The 21771-nt window shown below is 37.0% G+C and overlaps 1 protein-coding gene across 1 annotated transcript; it reads left to right on the top strand.

The window, feature by feature from the left end:
- Nucleotides 1-247: 247 nt before the first annotated feature.
- LOC113290810 (protein SMG7L-like) lies at nucleotides 248-5100 on the top strand. The gene is made up of 6 exons (XM_026540401.1): nucleotides 248-522; nucleotides 1188-1349; nucleotides 1472-2044; nucleotides 2374-2496; nucleotides 2615-2775; nucleotides 2964-5100. Exons 2-6 carry the CDS (start codon nucleotides 1248-1250, stop codon nucleotides 5098-5100), a joined length of 3096 nt encoding a protein of 1031 aa, XP_026396186.1. The 5' UTR covers nucleotides 248-522; nucleotides 1188-1247.
- Nucleotides 5101-21771: the final 16671 nt, after the last annotated feature.

The following is a 21771-nucleotide window of genomic DNA, read 5'->3' as shown; positions in this document are numbered from 1 at the left end:
TTACTCGGCACATCCTGTTACTATATGCTGCGAAGTATTATATCGAACTGATTGTTTAATGTTGAAAGGACACGACGAGGTTTAGCTTGAGATACAGGTGATCCATTTTATCTAATCCGAGTCACAACATTATACTTTTACCACCATCCTCAGGAAGACATGATTCATGTGTTCAAGTATCTTTGGATTAACTTTAAGGAGTGACTCGAAATATCCAACGGCTTTAAAGTAATAGAGATATGTGCATCTTAAGGATGACAGCAGTCTTTCTGTACCTTTCCTTTTGTCTTCCGACAGAAAATGGTCTATCAGTCTTCTTCTTCTCATCCGTCCGCCATTAAATGTTGTCTGTCCCTTTCTTTCTTTTTTTCACAGCACAGGTGTCCCCTTTCTCCAACTCTCCCTCTCTTTAGAATTCTCCCTTTCACACACCCTCTTCTTGGTTGGGCGTTGAAATTTGGAAGAGCAAAGCTGAAGTAAGCTACAGTGACTTGCTGAATTTTGTCTAGCTGATATCTCAGTGTAAGATTTTCCTCTCTTTCTGTTGTTTAAAAGGTTAAATTTGTTTTCAGCTGAAATTTGTTATTTTGTTGTGTTTAAGATTCGTTGTTTCTAAGTATCTTAGTTCTCTTTGTTGAACAGCTGATTTCTCAGGGAGAAATATTTTTCCTTGATGATAATTTTGTATATATATGTTCTTTGTTTCTAAGAAACGCTAGTGGTTTTGGGTTTAAGTTGGGAACCATGTTTTTGATACTCTGTTATGCTTGTTTTGTTTTGATAGATTCCTTCCTAAGTTCCTTCTGGGGCTTACAATTCTCTGCTAGAGTTTCTTAGGTTGAATTGGTTTCCTTCAAATGTTTTCTTATACAATAAATTGAGTGGTTTTAGGCTCTTAGCTCAATTTACGGTACGATGGTCTTTTTCCTATAAGATAAATTTCTGTAGGTTCATTCTAGATCTTCTTGGTCAGTTTTCTGTATCAAGCTTTATTGTAGAACTAGGAAATTTTCACAAAGCGGTGCACTTAGGATTTTTGTTTTGGCTGATGCTGTTTCTTCATTACGTTCTTAACGGATAAGAGCTATATCTGCTTAGTTTGTGTGTCACATTGATAGTTGGTGTATCTAGATGACTGAAGTTTTGAGTGTTTCTGGTTACCACTCAACACATGTAGATTTTTGCAGGTATACTAGAGTGGATGACTTAAATTTTGGAGAAACCAACGGGTGTTTTTGTGGTACAAAATGTCTGGAGATAAGCGGGCGAGTGGATATGTTATATCTGCTCCAGTCGTTCATAATAATGCAATGGGACTTCTCAATGATCAGAAAAGCGTTATTGTCGAGGTAATAACTGAAGTTCTCTTTGAAGTATAGTTGTTACAAATAAGCACTACTTACTGAACTACGAATAGTAAGTTAGTAACGAAAAATATTGTATCCTGACATTGGTAATTTCCGTGGTTTAGGCTGTTAATGCAGAAAAACAGTTGTGGCAGTTGATTCATTCCAAGGGTCCAATGAACACTGATGTTCAAGAGTTATACCGCAAAGCTCGTTCAAGTTACGAGGAAATCATTGTGAATGACCATGAGTTAGCAGAACTTCAAGATATCGAATATTCCTTGTGGAAGCTTCATTATAAACACATTGATGAATTTCGCAATAGAATAAGGAAAGCTTCTGTCCAAAGGAAAGGTGCAAACTTGGAGAATGAGACTCTCCTTGAAGGACTGAAATCCTTTGTGTCAGAAGCTACTGATTTTTACCAAAATTTGATTGCAAAAATCAGAAGAAGCTATGGACTTCCGAAGGATGTCTCGGTCAGCAGTGGCATTGGTATTTCTAGGTCCATAGAATCAGCGGACATGGGAAGATGCCAGTTTTCTTGCCACCGTTCTTTAGTTTTCCTTGGAGATCTTGCTCGATACAGGGAGCTATATGGAAATCCTGATGCTCAAGATCGGAAGTGGTCAACTGCTGCCAGACACTACTTAGATGCATCACTGATTTGGCCAGATAGTGGCAACCCACAAAATCAGGTACTTCTTTCGATATCCATGCACACACCCAATTGCTACCTATTTGTACTTATGATCTTATTTGGGCGACAATAAACATGGTTTAGAAAGCAGTATGTGGTTGTTTTGGACTTGAAATTATGGAGTAGTGCAACGATGGAGATAGACTCTCGGGTCACTCAAATGACTTGGATCTCTTAGATCAATATCAAACCTTTCCAGATGTTCAAAATTGATAATTTTTGCTTGTCCTTAAAGTGTAGGAATTGTTAGACCATCTTTTTTGTTCTTGCTGTTATATGCTTACTTAATATGGTGTTTGTGCATGTATGCAATTATGTCAAGCACAGTTGGCTGTTTTGGCAACATATCTTGGCGATGAATTCCTAGCTTTATACCATTGCACAAGAAGTCTCGCTGTTAAAGAACCTTTCCCTGATGCTTGGAATAACCTCATTTTGCTTTTTGAGAAGGTTCGCTTTCTCCTTTCTCGCGTATCTGGGTTAAATTTTCATTTCGTTCTTCTTATTTCAAGCTGCTCATTTATTATCTTTATACTGATTTCTGGATCGTTTTCACTTATGATCACAGAATAGGTCATATGGGCTTTCTGACAAGGCCATTTTCGATTTTTCCAAACCATCTAAAAGGAGCACAATTCAAAATACCACTGTAGATGATGTCTTGACTGAGCAGTTTGGTATTTGGCCTCTCATGGTTCGGGTGATGGGCTTCTTCTATGTCAAATCAAGGTGGTGTTGCCAGAAACTGGAAAAGCAATATTTTTATCGAAATTTTCTGATGTTGTTGATGAGTGTTATAATGGATCTCTCCGAGTTATATATGTCCCTATGAATGATTTGCAATTTGATGATGAATTTCCTTTTCCTATCTGGTTCTCACAGTATTAGTTTTTTTGTTGTTTTGATGTGTGTTGCAGTTTGGAGGAGTTCCCTGGCATATTTGGTTCGTCCATAAGCCAATTGGAGACCTTATTCTCTCTTGATGTCCATGTGAAAACTTTTCTAGAGTCATATCAGTTGTTGGATGGAGCAAGAAAAGGTCCTTTCCGAGGGTTACAACTTGTTTGTGTACTCATTTTTACTGTTCAGACCCTACTTGAATCAAAAAGCCAAAAGTCTAGCCATGCTAAGTACAAGCTGCAACCTGCCTTGATTCAGCGAGCATTAGCTTCTGCTTACATCATTATGGGTCGGATAGTTGAAAGATGTGTGATGGGTAATCCTCTAGATCATAGTTATCTTTTACCATCTATATTAGTATTTGTTGAATGGTTGGTAGAATTTCTGGACAAACCGGAAAGCAGAGAGGCTGATGAAATACGTATAAATGCAGCAAGTTACTTCTTTGGGGTTTTTGTGAACTTTTTGAATCAGTTAGAAAATATGGGTTGTGAATTCAAGTCTCACGATTTTGCAGCCCTTTGGGAAGATCACGAGTTACGAGGGTTTTTACCTGTCAGTCAATCCCATGAATGTTTAGATTTTTCAACTGACAGAGAGTCGAGAAGAGAATACGGTGACAATCATGAATGTGAAGTTCGCATATCTCGCATCCTTCTTGCTTCTATGAAGATTGTTAACAAACCAAGTGGATCACAGAGCTTGATCTTTTATGAGAAAATGGGAAGAAAAATTTACGCTGCTGAGGCAAAGGAACTACAGTGCAAGAGAGACTTAGAAGCAATTGAAGGGGTTTCTGATTCCGTAGGAAGAGACTTGTTGCATAACTCTCCACAAAATATTCAGTCACCATGTGAACCAGCAAAAGAAAGTGAAGTGAAAAGTAAGGAGGCTATTAAATATAACCTTGATGTGGATAGAACATCCACTCATGTAGAGGAGGAAGAAGTCATTCTCTTTAAGCCAATTGTGAGATATAACTCTGCACCACTTCAAAATCTTCTTGCTACAACTGAAAAAGTAGTTGCATCTTCTGGTGAACCATTGCAGCGAAACTCTTCATTAATTTTTCAAAGACAGAAATATGGTGATCCTTCTGGTTTTCGTCAAAACCTAGGTGGTTCTAGGTTGAAAAAAATATCATGGCAAGAACCTCTTACAGAGAGTTATACTATCACGGATCCAGTCATTGAACAGTTGGTAGATTCATCTAGATTTGGAATGGCAGGTGATGAAATAGGTGCAGTATCATCTACGGAAGGGCCTCCCTCCCTCAGCGGATGGGTCCTTGAAAGAGAGAGTTTTGGCGTTAGTGGAGAGAAGGGTAAATTTGATCCAAGCAAGTATGACTTGGGAAAAAACGATTGCATTGCTTCTGCAGGTGTAAGTAGTCTCTCCCTTGGAGAGGCTGCAATAAGAGATCAAGATGCTAAGGTAACATCTTCATATGCATCACCTCATTTTGTGTGCCGGTTTTCTTCGGAGGGTGACACTGCTGTTAATGGGTTAAGTTCTTTTGCAACTACCCCCTATTCAGCACCTCCCTTTCTCCCTCAACAGCCTTCTGCTCCATTATTGCCCGATGATGCACTTTGGTCTAGTAGTGATTCGTCAAGTTATTCCGAGTACAAGGATTCAGAAGAAATGAAAGAACAGTTTTTTGAGGCATCACGGGTTAATAAATATTCAAATTTGCCAGGAGTACAGAATTGTGCACCCACTTTTGATCCTCTGACCATTCCTAGGTTCAACTATGAAGATTCCACGTCAAGGTTTCATCACTACGAAGGAAATTTTGGACAAGCCCAAGCTAGTAGCGAGCCAGTTCAACGCAATCCACCGAGTAACCTTGGGAGGTTCCAGGACGAAGATCTTTCAAGGTCGAGTCTTTTTGATCGGTGGACGAATGGTTTAACATTTGATCAGAAGGAAAAATTGCGGGACCCCCAGTGGAATCCAGGATTTCAGAAAGTTTATGGTAATAGTGATGAGCATGAAAGGGAGAAGCTTTTTCATGCCCAGCGAAGTCCCAATCCTTACTGGGGTGGTGCTGCCATGAAGTTGAAGTCTGAGCAGCAGTTGCTTCTACAATATCTGAAAGAGAAGGAGCTACGACTGCAGTTAGAGTCTCAATTGAGAGCCATTCAGAGGTGATCTTAAACCGCCCAACATCAATGTTTTATCTCTCAAAAAGCATCTCATAAGTAGAAATGTAGAGTAGGATTTACCAATGAGTTGAGTTCTGTATATCCAGTATATATACCAAGGGTAAGGTATGCATTACGTATTTGATCTGTGATAATTTATGAACTCATGGAGGTTCTGCACATGATAATAGACAGATTGCTGCCTAACTGTCAGGTGTTACAGCTGTATGTCTATCTGTCTATTACTACAGCTGTACCATTCTTATTTGGCCACTTGTCTACTTCTTGTAGGTTCCCTGATGACTAATCTGATGGGTTCTTGTCATCAGTAGATACATTAAATGCTTCTCTAATTCTTTTGTATCATGTAATGAACAGACAGCTTTTTGTCTGACCCTTTTAGGGTTTCTCTGTAATCTTTGATTCATTTCATTTTCTTGTTTTTAATCAAGAACAGTTTGTCTAATATGGTATCAATCGTGTTTCGATCCTTCTTCTGCTGCCTTTTTCATTGATCTTTGATCATTCCGTTTCTTCTTTGTAATTCAATCTTTGATCTCCAATGGCGTACAATCACTATGATTCTCATATTTCTCAAGTTCCATTAAATCATATTTCCAATATTATTCATTTCAAACTCACAAAAGAGAATTTTCTCACTTGGAAGAGTGTTCTATTTCCTTTATTGAAGAAATACAAGGTTTCAGGATTTCTGGATGGTTCAATTCCTTGTCCTCGTAAATACATTCAAGAATGGATTGATGGTGATGACAGAGAAATCATTAATCAATCTTACACTAACTGGATTGAGGATGATAATACCCTAATTCTTTGGATCCAATTGACTATTTCAGATGTTCTTCTTTCCTATGTTGTTGGTGCTTCTTCTGCTAAGTAACTTTGGGATAACATCGAATTACGATTCGCTCGAAGCTCAACCACAAATTCAATTCAATTGCGTACTCGACTTCAATCTTTGAAGCTTGGATCTGGATCCATGTCGACTTATCTTGGTGAAATCAAGAAGATTGCCGATCAATTAGCTGCTTCTGGTTCTCCAGTTTCTGATGATGAACTTGTTGTGACTATCTTAAATGGAATTGGTCAAGATTATCAAGCATTCAGTACTTCGATTCGAGTTCGTTTTCCACCTGTTGATTTAACGGAATTATACAATCTTCTGCTTTCTGAAGAGGTTGATGTTCAAAATCGATCATCAACTCTACTTTCAGAAGCTCATAGTCGTGCCTTTGCCGCTTTTCAAGCCTCTGTGCGCAATCAGTATGGATCTCGAGGTCGTGGTAGAGGTAATCCCTTTCATCAATCACCTAGGAGTAATTTTCAATTTCATCCAAGATCTCCTTCTCCTAGCTATTTCAACTTCAATTCTGTACCACCACCACCACTACCAGCACAACCATCCACTTCATCAGCCTTAGATGCTACTGTGTGTCAAATCTGCATCAAACCTGGTCATGATGCTCTCTCCTGTCGTCATCGCTTGAATTTTGCCTATCAAAATACCAAGACACCATCTCATCTCAGTGATATGTTAGCCTCTACAAATATTTTGGAGGAGAATCCTTGGTATGCAGATACTGGAGCTAATCAACACATTACAGCTGATGAACCTGAGTTATATTCTTCCAATCCTTTTGATGGTTCTGAGGAGATTCACTGCTAATGGTCCAGGTATGAAAATACATCATATTGGTTCTGCTCTTAAATATACTTCTGCTCAGCTATTTGCTTTGAATAATATACTTCATGTACCTCAAGCCTCAGCCAATCTGTTGTCAGTCCACAAGTTTACATCAGATAACAAATGCTCAGTTACTTTTGATCCCCTTGGTTTCACTATGAAGGATCTCCTCATTGGGAAGATTACTTTACAAGGCCCTCACAATAATGGACTCTATCATATTACCTTAAATGGCAACAGCTTAGCTAAAGATTCACCAGCTACAGGACATCATGCTTACGCAAGCACTTCATCACCTTCTGCAGCCATATGGCATAACAGACTTGGCCATCCTTCATTTACCACAATGCAACATGTCAGTAGACAACTTTGTTTGCCCAACATAGTCAAAACACCTGTTTTTTTTTGTCATGAATGTAAACTTGGTAGAAGTCACAGACTTCCTTTTTCTTCACCTTCTCATTGTAGATACAAACCCTTAGATTTACTCCATCTTGATCTTTGGGGTCAGGTACTATGTTAACATCATAGATGATTATTCCAAGTATTGTTTGATATTTCCTTCGTATGACAAATCAGATTTCAAGACCGTTTTCTTTCATTTTAAATCTCAAGTTGAAACTATGCTTGGTCACTCTGTTTGCATTATTAGAACAGATGGAGGTGGTGAATTTCTCCATAATGAATTACAATCTTTTTTATCCTTATCTGGTATATTACATGAATTTTCATGTCCTCATACTCCACAACAAAATGGAGTTGCAGAACTGAAGCATAAACATTTATTTGAAGTGGGCAAAACATATCTTATTCAATCAGGTCTTCATGATGCCTTTTGGGTTGAATCATTTCAAACTGCTAACTACACCATTAATAGGTTGCCAACCAAATCTACTACTTATAAATCACCTTATGAGGTTCTTTTCAACAGGGATCCAGACTATCATTTTTTAAAATCCTTTGGTTGTCTTTGCTACCCATGGCTCAAACCTTACACAACTCACAAATTAGAGCGCAGAAGTCTTCAATGTATTTTTCTTGGCTATAGTCTTACTCACAAGGGTTACAGGTGTCTTCATCCAGCTTCTGGCAAAGTTTACATTTCAAGAAATGTGATCTTTAATGAGTTTTCTTATCCCTTAAGACATGCACCACTGGTATCTACAGTAGTTGAACAATCTCCTACTGATTCTTCTTCAGTTGTGGCTACAGATACTTCAACTATTTTATCTCATGCTTTGGATAATTCTTCTTCAGCAGTTGCTTCTTCTGCTTCTAATCCTCCAGAGGTTTTGCCTTCATCTACTTCAGCTCCACCACCATCTGATACTTCACCTGCTATTGTTTCTTCTGTTGTATTGCCACCTATTATACCTGAGGTATGTCTTTCTCCTACTGGATCTTCTTCATCTGTTGTGATCAATCAGCATAACATGGTTACAAGGGGTAAAATGGGTATTAGAAAACTAAAGACATATTGCTCCGAATATGCTTTATCAGCCTCTCTGGTCTCTACTACTCCTCCTACTTTACCCACTTATGTTTCTTAGGCTAGAAAGAATCCAAAATGGGATGTTTCCTTAGTCAATGAACATACTGCTCTACAAACTGCAGGTACACGGTCCTTAGTTGACCCTGATTCATCTCAAAATTTAGTAGGATGCAAATGGGTGTTTAAAATCTAGTACAATCCAGATGGTAATATTGACAAGTATAAAGCTAGACTGGTTGCAAAAGGTTTTCATCAGCAAGCTGGTCTAGACTATGATGTAACTTTCAGTCCAGTGGCAAAGCCAACTACTATAAGAGTTCTAATTTCTTTGGCTTTTCAATTTGGATGGAAAATCAGCCAACTTGATGTGAGCAATGCTTTTTTGAATGGTGATTTACAAGAGGAGGTTTACATGACTTAGCAACCAGGTTTCATTGATCTTGTTCATCCTCACAAAGTTTGTAAACTTCACAAATCTATTTATGGGTTGAAGCAAGCCCCTAGGGCATGTATGAGAAGTTAATGAATGTATTACTTTCTTACAATTTTTTTGCTTCTTCAGCAGACACTTCTCTCTTTGTTCAGAAGGTTGGGTCAAGAATTACTATGATTCTTGTTTATGTAGATGACATCCTCATCACAGGTAATTCTTCTACATACTGTTCTGAGCTTATTTCTCTTCTTCAAACCCAATTTTCCACTCAAGAATTTAGGAGACTCACACTATTTCTTGGGTTTGGAAGTTAAAAGAGATGATTCAAGCATTTTTATTTCTCTAACAAAATATGCCCTGGACTTGCTTAATAAGCATGACATGCTGGGTGCTAAGCCTTGTTCTTTCCCAGTTTGTGTTGGCACCAAACTCTCAGCTACTGATGGTGTGCTCCTCTCTAATCCAACTCCCTATGGATCTTTAGTTGGAGCTTTACAATACCTTACTTGGACCAGAACTGAAATAAGCTATGCAGTTAATCAAGTGTGTCAGTTCATGCAGTCTCATACTTCTGAGCACTACACAGCTGCTAAGAGAATTCTCAGATACATTAAGTCTACTATAGATTATGGGATTCTTTTCAATAAGGGTTTATTGGATATCCATGGCTTTAGTGATGCAGATTGGGCAGGTTCTCCTGACACTAGAAGAAGCACAGGAGGTTATTGCATATTCTTTGGCACTAATCCTATCTCTTGGTCTAGTAAAAGACAAGCTATTGTTGCCAGGTATAACACAGAAGCTGAGTACAGGTTACTAGATGATTCTGCTGCTGAAGTTGCATGGGTTTATCAGCTTCTCAAGGATCTTTATGTTTTTCTGCAACTTACTCCAGCCTTACACTGTGATAATATTAGTGTTATTTCTTTGTCCTCCAATCTTGTTTTTCCCAGCAGAATGAAGCACTTAGCTGTTGATTTTCATTTTGTCAGAGAGCTTGTGCACTCAAAGCATTTACAGGTTCATTATATTTCCACTTTTGTTCAAGTTGCAGACATCTTCACTAAGGGTTTTCCAGTCCAAGATTTCAATTTCTCAGGGAAAAGTTGAAAGTTCATCCTACTGGGCACTTCAACTTGAGGGGGGCTAATAGACAGATTGCTGCCTAACTATCAGGTGTTACAGTTGTATGTCTATCTGTCTATTACTACAGCTGTACCATTCTTATTTTTCCACTTATCTACTTCTTATAGGTTCCTCTGTTGACTAATCTGATGGGTTCTTGTCATCAGTAGATACATTAAATGCTTCTCTAATTCTTTTGTATCATGTAATGAACATACAACTTTTTGTCTGTCCCTTTTAGAGTTTCTCTGTAATCTTTGATTCATTTCATTTTCTTGTTTTTAATCAAGAACAATATGTATAATAGGTGAAAAATATTGATGTTCTTACTCTCTCGGTCTCAGCTTACTGTTTAACTCTACTCCTCTTTTATCATCAAGAAGAAATAATACAAGAGAAATTGGGGGATTGTGTCTATCCTCCCCGTGCATAACAGAAACTTTCATATAACCACCAGAAATAAACTGAGTGCTTTGTTACCGTACGGAAAAAACCAATCTGATCTTTTGGGTTGCACAAATTATTTGAGGCCTGGACAAATTTTGTTCCCAAGGGTGTCTATGTTAGATAAAACTGCCAATTTATCCTCTATAAAGTGTATTAATGTTATCACTTTATGCTCATTAAATCTTATTACTAAAATCTAAATCTGCGTTCTCTTTCATTTCCTTTTCCACAAAGGTCGATTTTTTTTTCTTTTTTGGGAGATCTACAAAACAGTCCTACAATTATGACCCGATTTGCAAATTAGTCATACTGCTACAATCAATTAACAAAAGAGTCACACTTCTTTTAAAATGGGCATTAAGTCAGTGGGTCCCACCAATCCAGATAGGGCTGTCAATGGATGTTAACGTAACGGATATTGTCTCTTCCGCTGCCGCTGCCATTAAAAATTAGCGGATATCCGTTATCCGTTAAGTTCCGGCGGAAATAGGAAAACCAAAAACGTTGTCGTTACGTTGGATTTACCGGATAACGGATATTTATCCGTTACCATCCGGCACAAACAAAAAATAGGCTAAAAACACATATCAGCTATTAAATCCAACAAAACAGGTTCTAAATCCATGCCACACACACACAAAAACAGACATACAAATATTCAGATGTTGTAAGCTTCTAGCAAAAGAAAAATCATATTTTTTGAAAAGAAAAAGACATCTCCATGACTCCATCTCTATTTTCGACGATACACAAACACAACACAAGTGAAAAATTTTACACGTGCAATACGCACGTTAGCGGATAACGGAACTAAACCTAACGGAAATGCACGGTTCCACTATCGTTACGTTAAGAAGGAATTATCCGTTAACTTATCGGTATCGGATATCCGTTTACCGCTATGTCGGACGGTAGCGGTAATGGCTAACGGATTACCGGTATTGGCTAACGAAAAATCGGTATCCATTGACAGGCCTAAATCCAGAGTTAAATGCACTCATAAATTTATGAGACTGTCATTAACCTGACCACATGAAATCAGAGACCATAGATCTTATGAGTATTCATCTCGAGGAAGTGTTATACGGCCATGATTGGTGCGCTTAACTGAAATTATGGTTATATCCTTGACCTACTGATATTATATCTATTACCATACATCGTACGATTGGTACATCTCGATGAAATACGGATGGACAGGATCGGTCAAAGCAAGACACGATCTATAACAATTTAGGGTTAAGGAAAAATATTTTCATTTTCTCCTCAGTCGTTTCTCTATCTAAACTCTTTGCATAAAAATGGCGATTCACCGAAAATCGAGAGATATCGGGAGATTTCATGTGATTTTCATCGCAAACAGATCCTTAATACATTAGAGAGTTCTTGTGTATGGTTTTGATCCATTTATAATGTTATTTCGTGAAGATTTTCAAGCAAAGGTAACTAATTGTAAGACTGCGGTGGTTTTCTTACAAGATATCATCACTATATACGCGAACATCATGAGGTTGGTAATCAAAACCACATTCATTCAATTTCATAATAGATTTTAGAAACCTTAATTTATCGATTTTAGTTTACTTTTGTAAACCCTAATTTGTGAAAATTAAGTAGTTTATCAACCTTTTTCGTAAACCCTAATTAGTGAAAATTGGGTATTTTATCTGTTACTAATTCATTTTATATTGTAAATTTTATGTGTATATGCAGGAAATACGTGAAAAATCCAGTTAGGAGTTTAGGTTTGAAGAATCAGATCCATTTTACTACTATTGAAGATTGGGTTTCCGCTGCTATTGGGAGCTCAGTGAAGGGAGAATCTGAAGTTAGGTTTGATTTGATGCTTACTGAAATTAGAGATGGGGATAGTGATTGAAGTCAGATCGAGAATAAGATGGTAGAGAAATTGATGTCTGTGGTAAGATGGTTGAAAGATGGTGATAGTGATTGAATCCAGGGAAAAAGATGGTTGTTGTGTGGTGTTTGACACAAAAACTGAGATGGTGTTGATGTGTAGGTGAAATTGCAGGAGATGGAGTTGAGGTGTTGATTGAAGTGATGAATGGAAGAGAGAAAATGACTGATGGGTTTGAGGAATTGAATTGCAACGGTACAGTTGAAATGGCTTGATTGAATTGTAGGAGATGTGCTGAGATGAACCAAGTATTGATGATGGTGGGTTTGGACAAGGTGTTTGAGTATTATGTATGTGTCTGTGTGTGTGTATGCTGAGATGCAGATAAGCTGGGAACGATGGTGCAATGGTGGCTATGAGCTGAGAAGAACTGAAATGGGTCGAGTTAATTTAGCTGAGAGGAGCTATAGTTCTCTGGTGAGTTGAGGTTGTCTGCAATTGACGATGATGTTGTAGGGAAGAGCAGTTGTTGTTGATGGCTAGTTGTGTACTGCAGTGGTGATTGTGATGGAGTTGCATCTTTAGTTTTAGATGTTTCTTGGTGGTACTATGTGTTTGGTAGTGCAATGTCCAGGCAGTGGTGTTGCATTACAGGGAAGGAAGTTGCAGGATGAAGCGCCATCATGGTGCAATATTAGGCATAAGTCATGCAAATGGATCACTCCTTGGCAATTATACTAGTTAGCCTACCAATTTTCTGGTCACAAAGTTGTCGCCACGTGTCATCACGTCAGCGTGTTACCACGTCAGCAAGTTTCTGGGTTAACTGCAGTTATTAAATATGATGCGTTAGGATGGAGGGTATTTTGGAGAAGATTAACACCATTTTTTTCCGAAACCGTTATGCCGCCCAAAGTATGATCATTTTGTAATCCATCTACAAAACTATGATCATTTTGTAACTGAATTATAAAAAGTATGACCATTTTGTAAATAGCCATTTTTTTTCATTTTTAAACGAAAACATCGTCGATTGAAAAATGATCAATTGTTTTTCTTTCTATATGATGTCGAAACAAAATATTCCAACAGGCCACTGGAGTTACTTGTCCGAGTGAGAGTGATCCAGGAATCAGTAAAGCGGTTTAGAACAAAGGATTGAAGAAGAAAACGGTTGCGGAAGACGAGCCAACTCTGAGCGTATACAAGCAGAGGAAAATGGCTCGAATTAGGTACTTTTCTATCAACCTAATCCTCTAAATTAGGTTTTTAATAATATGCGATCACTCAAAAATCGAATTTTCTGAAATCAAAGCTTCTTAGGTTTACCAGAATCGGTCTACGTAAATGTACTTGTAGACCGATTTCTTTACGAAACGGTCGTTGTCCATTCCCACATCAACCGATTAATATGGATGAAGAACATTTAACTAAAATAGGTCGATATTCATGTCCACATTTCCCGATTCTGGTACGGAAGAGATAATCGTTTTTCTGTATATTTTTATGCTAGAATCAGATTATGTGTACGTTCACATAAACCGATTATATGGCCTTTGATTTCTTAACTTCCAAACCCACAATCAGTTTATGTAAGTGCCTACATAAACCGATTTTTGGTGGAAAAAATGCCTAAACTTTTAGTCTACTAAAGTCAGTCTCGGACTAGGATTAGAGCATGGTAGTTGAGTATCATAAATCACCAATCAACCTTGATGATTGAAGACTGAAGACGGCGTCAATGAGAACTTCATCAACAAGGGTATGTGAAGACTGACTATCCTATTTACTCATATTATCTACCGTTCTATCTGCTGAGACAAGTCATATGATTTTAATATAATGATGAACTTCGCAAAGAAGATTGAAAGCTACAAGGAGTAGTCAAGTTAGTTCTTAAAGTTCAAAAATTGTTTTACCTGTTCACGAGCTTGAACTTATAAATATAAAGACTTGATTTTTAATATCTCAATTAACTCGTGTACACAAACTGAATTGTTCAGTTTATGAACTACTTGATTTTGAGATAGTACTGGACACTATCTATTTCAACATTAACGAACTGTTTTGACAGTTTGCGAACTAGTTGATTTTTGATGTTTCATGTAGACTTTTTTACTTTCAAGTTCACAAATTGTTTTGCACAGTTTTCAAACTTGTTAATATAAAACTCCAAAAGTTACGAGACGACTTTTCATGTTCACAAACTGTTCTAAAAGTTCGCGAACTGAATCAATCTTGTGACATATTAAGCTTGTCGGTTTCAGAACTCGATAGCTCTCTGGAAAAACATATGGTGCACTCTGGTTGCATACATCTTCTTTGTGATTCAAGGGAAACTTCTCACATGCTTCATGCACAATCTATACAAATAAGTTTTGTTTACTTGGAAATTATATACAAGGAAATAGTTTATGAACTTAACTTTGTTTGTAGATCCAAGGTTGTTCATCAATATAAACAGAGGACTCCCTGCACACTAGAAACTTAATCTCGGTACTTCTTTGTCCTAGTTGAGGACTAGAGTCGTTCTCTAGAAATCTAAGTTTCATCATTTGAAATTAGTTTCCTCTGTGAAAATATATTAGATTTACGACTTGGAAAGACTTCACTAAGGGTTTCGTGAAGCCCGGTCAGACTATCTTTTACCTGATAGTTCTTGTTATCCGGATATTGTTTTTATTGACCTTCTAAGTTCTCGAAACTTTAGGTAAGGAACTTGATTGATAGAAATTACAAAGTACTCTTCGTCTTAAACTTTTTGATTCCACAAGATAGATATGTAAATCACTTTTGATTTGATTTGTTTATATTTTTCTTATGAGGTAGAATTGACTAGGCATCTCTATAGCTTTTGAATAGAATGAGTTCAAACTAATCTCGAGTTTGCTTAATATATTGTTTTCCTGAATATCCCTCATAAGTATTAGTATATAGATTTCCACTACCTTGATTGCATATCTTTCTAAAGGAAATCAAATATGCTTTCTGTTAGAGGCTGAATAGTCATAAAATTATTCACTAAGGTTGAAGCAACTTCTAGGCCTGTAAAGGACGTCATCTAGGGGAATCGTGTTGCGCAGGGTCTTACGAGATCCAAGAGACATAGAGCAGCGTAACTTAAACTGAATTTCTTGTAGGATTGCTTCGGTCTCATATACATTGCAGTCCGAAGTCGGATAGTATGCTAGTGTTTATAGCGGCTTAATATGGTGTGGTGCTTAAATTCTGGACTAGGTCCCGAGGTTTTTATGCTTTGCAAATTTCCTCGTTAACAAAATTTCTGGCATCTTGTGTTAAGTCATTTCAACATTATATCATTTATCTGTACAAGTGAAATATCGCAAGAAGTACGTGTTAGAGCACTGCTCGGTCGAAATCACAAGTTTTTTTTATCTCAAGTTTGTTGTCAATGTTAGATGTACAAAAATGTATCTTGATTTCTAGTCTGCTTAAGTCAAATCTTGGATTAGGATTAGAGTTTGGTAGTTGAGTATCAGACATCACTGAATAACCCTCGAATATCGAAGACTTAACATCAAACGAAGACATTTGGAGAACTTATCAACAAAGAGGTATGTGAAGACTGAACCATTCTATTTACTCACAAGTATTACCATTTTATCTATATGAGACTATAACGTATTATTTCGAGTGGATTTAGTACTGCAAAGAAGAAGTTTTGAGTCAATATTTTCTTGTTATACATCTCGAAATATGATTCAAGCAATGGATGTTCATAGGTCCTTAGCAATCTTATTTTGAAACACTTTATTGTTCAAGAACTATATTTGTGGATAATTTGAAAACTGCCCAAGGAATGATATTTATATATATGGCGTTTGAGAATGTCTCAAACATCAAAAATAGAGTTTTCAGAACTACTGAAATATGGACTCAGGGTAGGTACGTACGCATACCCAGTACGCGTACCATGGATATATGAAGCTCCGAAATATAGGTAGGTATGCATACCTTGTATGCGTACAATGGTATTCTGAATTCTTGAATTGGGGAGGTACGCATACAGGAGTCTGAGTTTGTGAATAACCTTAGGGTACGCATACCCAGTACGTGTTCCTTGGCCATTTGAATTCACGAACTGGTTCGTAGGTACACGCAATGTTAGCTTTAAAATATATGCAACTTTGCATGTTACCTATCGTATGGGTTCATGTTATGCATGATGAGTTAAATCAATTCAAAGGAGAAGATATTTTGAACCTTGTTCCTTTCTCTTGCAATGTAAAGCAAGACTTGTCGCTCAAGGATACTAACAGATTGAAGGGATTGATTTTGATGAAACCATCGCTCATGTTGCACGCCTTGAGTCCATACGTTTGATAGAGATGATAAAACACTATTTAGAAAATGGAGTGGAGAGGATGTTTTAATATCTCAGATCTATGTAGATGATATCATCTATGGATCAACATCCAGGAAGCTTGGGGAAGAATTCCAAATCTCTCTAGGTGATGAATTTGAAATGAGAAATTTTGGTGAATTGAAATTCTACCCGGGGTTACAAATTCAATAACATAAGGATGGGATTTACATCTCTCAAGAACAATATGACAAGGAACTTTTCAAAAGGTTTGGCCTTGATAAATTCACTCTGAAGCTTACTCCCATGTACACAACTAGGAAACCGCAAAGGGACGAGAATAGTGCCAAGGTTGATCATAATCTCTACATATCTATTATTGGAAGCATGTTATATCTAATAGCAACAAGACCTGTGAATGATTTCAAGCATATCCCAAAAAGTCTCATCTCGCAGCTGTAAAAAGGATCATACGATATGTTAATTATACTATAGGTTATGGTCTATTTTATACCTTTATTACTACTAACACTGAACTTACTGCTTATTCTGATGCAGATTGGGAAGGATGTGTGGAGACAGAAAGAGTACATCCAGAGGATTTTTTTCTTCATGTGGGACTAAATAGTGTTGCTTGGCATAAAAACAAACAAAACTCACAATCCTTATAAATATGTGATGATAAATACATTACTGCAGGTTCGTGTTGTACTCAACTTTTATGGATGAAACAAATGCTTATTGATTATGGAATAGACACTGGAACTATGAAGATCTTTTGTGATAACTCAACTTTAAATTACTGAGAATCTCGTTGAGAACTCAAGCACAAAGCACGTTGACATAAAATATCATTTCTTCAGAGATCTCTTTGAGAATGATGTTAGAACACTGCTCGGTCGAACTCGCAAGCGTTGTTATCTCAAGCTTGTTTGTCAAGTTTAGTTGATCAAAACTATATCTTGGTTTTTAGTCATTTATAGCTATGTATCAGATTAGGATAAAAGTGTGTAGTTGAGCATTAGATTTCACGGCGTTCACCAATTGAAGAAGAAGATCTACTAAAGAGCTTGGAGGAACTTCGACGACAATAGGTATGTGGAGACTGAAACTTATCTATCACTCAAAAGTCTATGCAATTCTATCTACTAATGAGACTAAGTCGTATATCTATATAGACTTTGTGTTATACACAATTGAAATTTTAAGTCGAGTTTATCTCGTTTATAATTCTCGAAATACGAGTTTAAATCTTAGAAGTCTTCATTATCTACTTGACAACTTTAGTTGTAAACAGTTCAGTTGTTGGAAACTAAATATTAAGTCAAGATGATCATGTGAAAATTACCTTGAACATCTTACATGATTTGTGTGAGACAATCATTTGATGTTAACTTGGGATGTTTCGTATTGATTATTTAATCATTTGAAAATTACTTTAAGTTAGTGGTATGCGTAATATTACCAGTGTTGTCTTCTAAGGATGTTTCAAATCGATTAAACGAGAGTTTTAGAACTACTACCAATGACTGCATACAACACAGTATGCGTACCTAGTATGTAAACTGTGAAATACTAGATGGTTCCGGAACTCTTATTTGCGAACTGTGTTTGCAAACAGGTTTATCTGTTGGGTTCGGAACTCTTGTTTGCGAAATGTGTTTGCGAACAACAAGACTAGGTAAGGTCCGAAACTGTAGTTTGAGAACAGGGTGGGTAGGTTCTAAATCGGCAGTTGACAAGTTGTTCACATACTTCGTATGCAAACCATTTGTCTTTACACATGAACTCAGTTTAGTTTGCGAACTTTGTTTGCAAACCGTGGCATTATGTTCATGAATTGGTTCTTGTATAAGTACTTGGTACACTTACAAACCAAGCCGAATATGTTTCAAATGGTTCATGGATATTTCTACGAGATAGTGAACATTTGAACAACTCTCTTAAAAACACGTTTAGATGCATTTTATTATCTATCATGATTGATTGATTATCAGATTGAGTCTAGAATTGTTAGATGAATATAGCTAAGCTAAAAGTGTTCATATGGCTAAATTCGGTTAACTGTTATTGAGCCAACTTGTTATACACGTTTAGGTACAATTCATCCATACCTAAATATAGGTATATTTCATTTGTATGTATGAAGCTAAACCATCTAACGGTGGAGATTGATTGTTTATTTTATAAGCAATCTTATCTTGAATATTAAATCACGAGTTCATATAACTGTGGGTATTAATTGCTTTGTTACTAAGCTATCTTAGCTTTGATTGTAAGGAACCCTAATTTGAAATACTATATAAGGAGGAACTCTAGCATCTGGAAAACCTAATCCCGACACTTCTGTGTGTCCTAGTTGCAAACTAGAGTCGATTCTCCATTAACCTAGGTTTCAAGTTCTTCTGAAAACCATTACTAGGTTTAACGACTTAAAGACTTTGCTTGGAATTCGTGAAGCCAGGTCCAACTATTTTCTCTGTAGTTGCGTATCCTAATCTTAATTTTTCTATCATATTGAGTTTAATCTTCTTTAAGGTTTTCTCGAGCTTTATCTCTGTTAGGTAAGATATAACAAGTAATCACAATAGTTTCTTCTCCTCGGACTCTTGTGATTCCGTAATAACGTTTTCTGTATATCAGTTGGGTTATTATAAGGTGACTAATATTTCTAGGCTGCTCTACGGGAGTATAAGACCGGAACATTAGTTGTGCTTCCTGTTCACCCTGATCTTTATCTTAAGACGAAAACTAAAAATAGAATAAACTTATCTGTGTGAGACAGATCTGTTTATAAGTCTTCGACTTTGGGTCGTAGAAACTTCTAGGTTGTAAAGGACGTCATCTAGGGGAATCAAGTGCGCAGAGTCTTGCGAGATTCAAGAGGCGTAAGGAACGCGATTGTACCTTAATCAGGGTGAGACTTGGTTAGCGTTCAACTTCATTCCAGTCCAAAGTTAACTTGTAGTAGACTAGAGTTTGTAGAAGCTTAATACAGTGTGGTGTTCAAGTCTGGAATAGGTCCCGAGGTTTTTCCGCATGTGTGGTTTCCTCGTTAACAAAATTTCTGGTGTCTGTGCTATTTCTTTTCCGCATTATATTTTCTTTATATAATTGAAATATCAAAGGTTGTGCTTTGCTCAATCATAGTTGATAAATCCGACCTTGTTTGTTGGAGAACTTGATTGACACTCAGACATTGATCTTTGGTACTATCCGAGTTATTCTCATAACAATCAGGTTCGTGGATTCCTATCTGTTTGATTTACTGATTGCGTTGAGAAAGAGATAAATCTCTTTGATATATTTCTTGATTGAGACTCATTAGGTTGGTTATCTCGGAATTATATTGGAGTTTAGTCTATACATATTTCCGAACGAAATAGTTGGGTGTGGTTGTTGTACCCCCCTCGTTTTCAAATGATATTGCCAAAATTGAATTTGTGAATTCTGAACAACAATTGGATGATATTCTCACCAAACTTCTAGTTACCCGAACGTTCCTGAAATGCGGGGGGTCTAACAACCACACCCAACAATTCGTTTGGAAATCTGATAGGACTTACTTCAATACACTTTCTAGAGAATCAACTAGACAGTCCGACTCAATCTAGATAAAAGTATATCAAAGAGTATTATATCTCTAACTCTTTAATTCAATCTGTAATCAGCAAATAGAAACCTGCGAGCCCGGTTGAATATAGAGGAGTAAACTTGAACGGTACCAAAGACCAATGTTCAAGTGTCAATCAATGTAAATCAACAACCAAAGGTTGGATATTCTAATTGACCGATCTTAACGCACAACCTGTGATATTTCAATTATATAACAAAATATAATGCGGAAAAGAAATAACACAGACACCATAATTTTGTTAACGAGGAAACCGCAAATGCAGAAAAACCCCGGGACCTAGTCCAGTTTGAACACCATACTGTATTAAGCCGCTACAAACACTAGCCTACTACCAATTAACTTCGCACTGGACTGTAGTTGAACCCTAATCAATATCACACTGATTCAAGGTACAATTGCGCTCCTTACGTCTCTGATCCTAGCAGGATACTATGCACTTGATTCCCTTAGCTGATCTCACCCACAACCAAGAGTTGCTACGACCCAAAGTCGAAGACTTGATAAACAAATCTGTCTCACACAGGAAAAGTCTATAAGAATGAATAAATCTGTCTCCCACAAAAATACCCAAGAGTTTTTGTTCCGTCTTTTGATAAATCAAGGTGAACATGAACCAATTGATAAACCGACTTATATTCCCGAAGAACAGCCTGGTGTTATCAATCACCTCACAATAATATAAATCGTATGATGGCGAAACTAGATATTGTGGAATCACAAACGATGAGATGAAGTTTGTTTGTGACTACTTTTCTATCGTGCCTATCGGGGAAATAAATCTCAAGCCAATTTTACAATTGTACTCGTACGATAGAAACATCAAGATCAGATCACACAACTACAAGAGAAGTAGTATCAGTCTGGCTTCACAATCCCAATGAAGTCTTCAAGTCGTTAACCTACGGGGTCTCGAGAAGAAACCTAAGGTTACAGGAGAATCGACTCTAGCTATACAACTAGTATCACACAGGAGGTGTAGGGATTAGGTTTCCCAGTTGTTAGAATTCTCCTTTATATAGTTTTCAAATCAGGGTTTGCAATCCAAGTTACCTTGGTAACAAAGTATTCAATAATCACTGTTAGATGAAAAACCTGATTCAACCAAGCTAATATCTTTAAACCGTTATATCGAACTTAGCTTGTTACACACAAATGAAAATGTACCCTAATTTAGGTTTATGAACCGTACCCAAACGTGTACACTCATGTTGGCTCATCAAATAGTTAACCGAGGTTAGAAACATGGTTACTCTCATATTAACCTTATTCATCTTATCCATAACTAGTTCAAATGACTCAAACGAAACTAGTTAAAGAGTTGTTCAATTGCATAGAAGATACAATCGAAATCAAATCGGTTTGATTCACTTGAATCAATCATGAACATTATAGCCATGGTTTACAAAGATTGCATTCCTTAAGATTTAAATGTTTAAGTTCATGAACTGACCGATTTAACAAACTAACCAGCTTAAGTATGCGTATGGGTATGCGTACTTAAGCAACCGTATTTGAGTTTGTCAAGTTTCTAAACTCAGCAGAAATTTTCGGTTGGAAAACTTCCGCCAGTATGCGTACGGGTACTCACACTTAAGGTGACCAGTTTAGGAGTTTGTAATTCCCAAACTCATCAGATATTTTCGGTTCGAAAACTCCTACC

Source organism: Papaver somniferum, chromosome 6 (assembly GCF_003573695.1).
Source record: "Papaver somniferum cultivar HN1 chromosome 6, ASM357369v1, whole genome shotgun sequence".
Lineage (NCBI taxonomy): Eukaryota > Viridiplantae > Streptophyta > Magnoliopsida > Ranunculales > Papaveraceae > Papaver > Papaver somniferum.
The sequence above is the reverse complement of the archived record's forward strand: the minus strand, read 5'-3'. Positions and strand labels throughout refer to the sequence as shown.

What these genes read in the sequence shown, in the direction of transcription:
- LOC113290810 (XM_026540401.1), top strand. Translation starts at nt 1,248, where the DNA reads ATGTCTGGAGATAAGCGGGCGAGTGGATATGTTATATCTGCTCCAGTC. An exon ending in GTGGCAACCCACAAAATCAG is followed by an intron (nt 2,045 to 2,373) that starts GTACTTCTTTCG and finishes TGTCAAGCACAG; the next exon opens with TTGGCTGTTTTGGCAACATA. An exon ending in TCATTTTGCTTTTTGAGAAG is followed by an intron (nt 2,497 to 2,614) that starts GTTCGCTTTCTC and finishes TTATGATCACAG; the next exon opens with AATAGGTCATATGGGCTTTC.